At 39.2% G+C, this 5,045-nt stretch overlaps 1 protein-coding gene across 1 annotated transcript in view; it reads right to left on the minus strand.

Moving 5' to 3' along the window:
• Positions 1-2,278, minus strand: part of GRIK1 (glutamate receptor, ionotropic, kainate 1) — a gene marked incomplete at its 5' end in the record, with an annotated part of 37,179 nt that extends 34,901 nt beyond the window's left edge. Inside the window, 2 exons of the mRNA XM_010082587.1 lie at positions 933-977; positions 2,171-2,278. Coding sequence (XP_010080889.1) covers positions 933-977; positions 2,171-2,278 — 153 coding nt within the window. The remainder of the gene's footprint in view (positions 1-932; positions 978-2,170) is intronic.
• Between the last annotated feature and the right edge of the window lie 2,767 nt (positions 2,279-5,045).

Raw genomic sequence — 5,045 nt, forward strand, 5'->3', positions numbered from 1 at the left:
TGCACTGGTCTACTCTGTAGCATTAAAATCCCTCTCAAAACAACACAAAACCAAAACCTTTTCTAACTGTGTATGTGGGAGGGGTGAGAAATAATATCTATGTGAAATACATACAAAATACAATTCTAAATGTTATAATGAAATTTTTATCTTGTGACTCTGAAATACTTTAAATGTGGTAAATGCAGTTGTTATCTTCTCCTTACAGAATGGTAGCTGTGGGTTGTACCTCCAGTGGGGAGCAAGTGCACGGAGCTGGTCTCCGACTCCCACTTCAGTGCCTTATCCACCAGGCAGAGGCACCTCACTTTAAAAGAGGGCTGAGATTCCTGGGGTAATTTAGATCTTTCATAAACAAGCTTAGTTTCAATTTTTTTGTGTTAGTGAGTGACAGCATCCACTTAATCATCTATATTATTTTCTGTAAAGAGCTAATAACACACTCATCAAAATTCTGGGACAACAATGCTCGAACATTGCCTGCACAGTACGCATTTTGTGGGAGGCAAAAAATCCCACAACCCTGCACATTAAAACAATTCTTGCTGCTGATGCTAATATACATTCAAAATGGTGCAAATTTACCCCTCATGGTGAATCTTGGGTGAATCAGGAAGGAAAACAGCTGAGAAAAGGACTGCTTTTGCTGCAGCCAGCAGTCCCTACACAAAGAGGGGAAAAGCACAGCTCCCAAGAAATGAAATAAATATAAAAAAAGATTTTGGTAAAAAAGCCTAATCCTGCCACGATATTTTTTAATATTTGGAATTACAGTGTCTTGACTTGGGATGAAACTTATTCTACAGGAAAAATTCATAGAGATTATTGTCTCTAAACTGCAATATGAGAGTCACTATCAAAACCCAAAGGATGAGTCTGAAGACTGATGACCCAGCCCAAAGGTTTTTTGCATCACCCGTCTGTGTACAAACCTTCTTCCACACTTTATATAAATGATTAGAAACCTCGCCAGCAGCCTTGATACAGAGAAAAATAAACAAAACGCTTCATTAAAAATGAAAAGAGAACCAGTCGGGAGAGCTGTGTGGGAGCAATTACATTTAAAGTCTCAATTAACCCACCAGCAATCATCATTCGGAGTCAAGCCAGTGTACACAGAGCAAGAGACGATGCTGTCTCTCCAGCTGACAGGAGCTAGTGGTAGGTACTACCTGTATTAGAGCTTTTTGGATACCCAAAGCCGCCACCTCCTAGGCAGCAGTAGAGGGAGCCCTAGGGTGCTGTTGGGAGCCCATGTGTGCTGGCTGAGGGCTGGAGCAAGGCCATCTTGCCTCCCTCTGGGGCAACCCAAGCCCCCCTCAGTCTCCAGCATGGGCCCTGTGAGGTGGTGGTAGGGTTGGGATGGCAGCAGCCGTGCCGACCGCCTGGGGTGAAAGATGGTCAAAAGAGTCTGTGGCTTTGGGCTCCTTCCTGTGGTCTCTGCAAGTCAAGGAGCTCTCCCTGCCTTACATTTATGAGCAGTAAAATAAGGAAAACAAGATCTTTTGACATCGATTTTTTTTTTTTTCCTCAGAGGCATGCTTCCCTGAGTATCCTGAAGGAATGTGAATTTTATTTGTCTTTTGTTTGAATGGAGACCAGTTTCTGAAATTGTACCATGCAGAACTTTCTGTTTTCAAACAAAGATGCTGCAGCTCTCTTAGTCCCCTGCAGTCTCACCGTTTCAGCACAATTTATGATAAGCAGTTAGGGATGTGAGGGAAAACGAACCAATCTAATCTCAAAAACATTAAGAATTTTTAACATCTCACCTCTTTTTGGGGTCATTACTCAAGCACCTTCTTTCCTCTCTCCATTATGTCACATTTATTAAAAGCAGTACACGTAAGACAAGTCTAGGTTTTATCTAAATATCCAAATTTACCACATCAAGTTACAGTGGCAAGAACCAAACATAATAAGCACTTACAATTATTATTTCTATTCAGATAATTATTGCCCGTCCCAAATTCCTCTCCCATACCTCAAATTTCAAGGTACACATTGTAAAATAATAAAACAATCTTAGCAGGTCTGTTTTAACTTTTAATTAAATAATCTTGACAATGGTGTTTTTTACCCCAGCACAGGAGATTCAAGCTGAGAATGGACTTTCCTATACCCTTGTCAAATTAGCTTTCTGTCACTGTTTTACAAAAGACCTGGTTACCTTTTCTGTTCCTTCCTCCTTGAGGCTAATAATGTCCAAATCAAAATCCTTTCGTAAGCCATCCGTTTTGTTGAAGGTTATGCGCCCTGTCAGACCATCCCACCGTGCCTGTGTAAACACAAAAACACTCCTCCCTGTAACAATTAGTAGGAACTACTCTGAAGCCATAACAAATATTGCACTTTAAATTAACCATAGCATTGAATTACTTCCAAATTGTTTTTTAAACATATGTGCATTTGTTACTTCAATAAAAAAACACTTTCTTCAACTTTTTTGTTACTTGGTTTCTCTTCAATATGTTTTGTATTTTACAGTCAGGCTCAAGTTTATGACAGTTTATATACATTGATTTACAGATGTTTAGTACTATATATAATAAGATATACTGAAGAGACCAAAGAGAGAATAAAATATGTATTATATGTGCCCACAGAGAAAGCAGTTTTGCACTGCATAAGAATTCACTAAGAAATTAAAAAAGGAGTCTGCTTTGTCTGAACCTCGGAGTACAACAGTCTAAACCCACCAGCCTCCCTGGAGTGATCCTCTTTATGCCATTCCCAGGTCCTCTTCGGTTCTCCATGACAAATGGGTAACAGCTGTCAATCAGTCTTGAATGGGAGTCCCCAGAAGGTATTCAATGAAGGAAGGCACCTAACCATCTCGAATCACCAAAGCTTTCTCAACACCTCAGTTGTGCATTTCATAGTCTCACATGACAGATCATGCCTCTGCTACTCAGGGCCCAGAAATCCAGATTTTTCCAGGGAGAGGTAAAGGAAAGAAGGACTTCTGTCATTCTTGCTTGTTTTTCAATTTTGGTCCAGGCAGCATTTTACTGTTCTATCATAATTACGTGAAATCACATTTTCCTTTCCTAACAAAATCACATTAAACATGTGAAGAGTGGTCAGACATTGGAACAGGCTACCCAGGGAGGTGGTGGAGTCACCATCCCTGGAGGTGTTCAAGAAACGTGTAGATGTGGTGCTTAGGGACATGGTTTAGTGAGTTAGGTGGTGTTGGGTTGGACTTGATGATCCTTGAGGTCTTTTCCAACCTTAATGATTCTATGATTCTATGGTTCTATGATTAGCATCAGGAGTAAACTAAAGTGGTGGACTTCGCACATCAGTCTGTATAGCCACGATGATTCCCTGTGCTTGGGAATGCTTCTTCAGTGCAGCAGAATTAATGTCCAGAACTTTCTCTGCAATTTAAGTTTTCTGTATCTTGCAAGCTTCCCAGCAAGCTCACTTTCTTTTAAATGAGAGCTATCTGTCTCTCATATGGCCTCTATTTTGTCCCCAAAGCTGAAGCTTACCTATAAAAGAAAGTATTTGATGGATTTTCAAACTGCAGATTATTTTTATAATCTATTTTTGGGAGCTCCCACATTAGATTAAATTCTTCAAAGATACAAGAAAGGTAGATGAAAAATGATGGCATAGTTTCTTCATGTGTATCAGCCATATAATTCTTAAATGACAAGCTTTTCTACTGCACATTGTTGTTTGCTTCATTTAATTTGTTGCAGACGGATGTGATAAGGAAAGCTGCATTAAAAATAAGCAGGCTTACAGAATGGTGTCTCCTCTACTTGTTAAATCTGAATTCTAGCTCTGAATCTGCAGGATTTAATCTCAGATCCTGGGGCGTTATCACCACGTGCCTCAGACAAATCTGGGACATCTAGAATTTTGCGGAAATATAGCAGGATTTCGAAGTATGCAAGTAATACAAGAATGGAAAAGTGCAAATACGTCAAACTTCCTATGAGACCTTCCATCTTAGTGACATGGGAACATGTGAAAATCTCAGCTGTAAGCAGTGAAACACTTGCAGTTTTGTATGCTGATATAATTAAGATAAGAGGAGGGGACACGTATGAATGCATTTCATTATATAATATCTCTTTTCCAGTTTGTCTTTTTATTTCCCTGACATGACCCCCATCTGTTATTCATAAAGATGGAACATCTTTAAAAATATGATCTTTAGAGATCAATTCCTCCTCGGAGGGCAATTTGCTTTTGTGAAACGCTCACATTTATTGATTACATATCAGATGCTCAGCTCTTCTGCTAACATGATATGATCTTGAATAAAGGAACCAAGGAACCAATACATTATTTTTGGAAATGGTATCAGGACCCTAAATCTTTACTCCTGTCAAAAAGATTTATATGGTGAAATGCTAGCTCACTTTTGAAAATAGACATAGGTGCTTCTACCCCCACACTAAAAAATGGAAGCAAAAGATGCTGTAAGCTGCATAGATGTGTGCTTAAATTTCAAGGTAGCACAGAAGTGCATACAGCCTTTGTCTAACTTAAGTCCCACTTAGACCACAAAATAATGACCCCAATGTGATTTAAATTATAAACAGGAGTCAGGGAGTGTTTCTCAGAAGAGTTAATCTTAAACATTGAAGGTGTTCTTCAGCTCCTGATTGTGAGGCACATACTCAAAATAGAATTTGAACTATAAATTTTACTTCTGGTTTATATTTTATTCATTTTATTTATTCTAAATAAATAAAACATTTGGGTTGGAATCCAGTGAGCACAATTTAATTTCTGACTTCAGGACAGTTGTGGTGCATGAGTGTGCAGCATGTCTAGACAGACAGGTGAAGTTTCTTTCTCGAACAGAAACACAAGTATTCCTTCAGAAACAAAGGGAGGGATGAGCTAGGAACCTACGATCTATCCCAAGCCTTCTCAAGTCTACGGTAAAACGTCCAAGCTTTTAATACGATTGGAGTCCTAAAGCACAACTGCCTACTGCGTGCAAAGACAGTGAAATGTATCACTGCTCCAAAATCATAGCTGTATGCCACCACTTCTAGATGCCTGTCAGGTAAATCAAG

The sequence above is a fragment of the Pterocles gutturalis genome, unplaced genomic scaffold (genome assembly GCF_000699245.1).
Source record: "Pterocles gutturalis isolate BGI_N339 unplaced genomic scaffold, ASM69924v1 scaffold43619, whole genome shotgun sequence".
NCBI lineage: Eukaryota > Metazoa > Chordata > Aves > Pterocliformes > Pteroclidae > Pterocles > Pterocles gutturalis.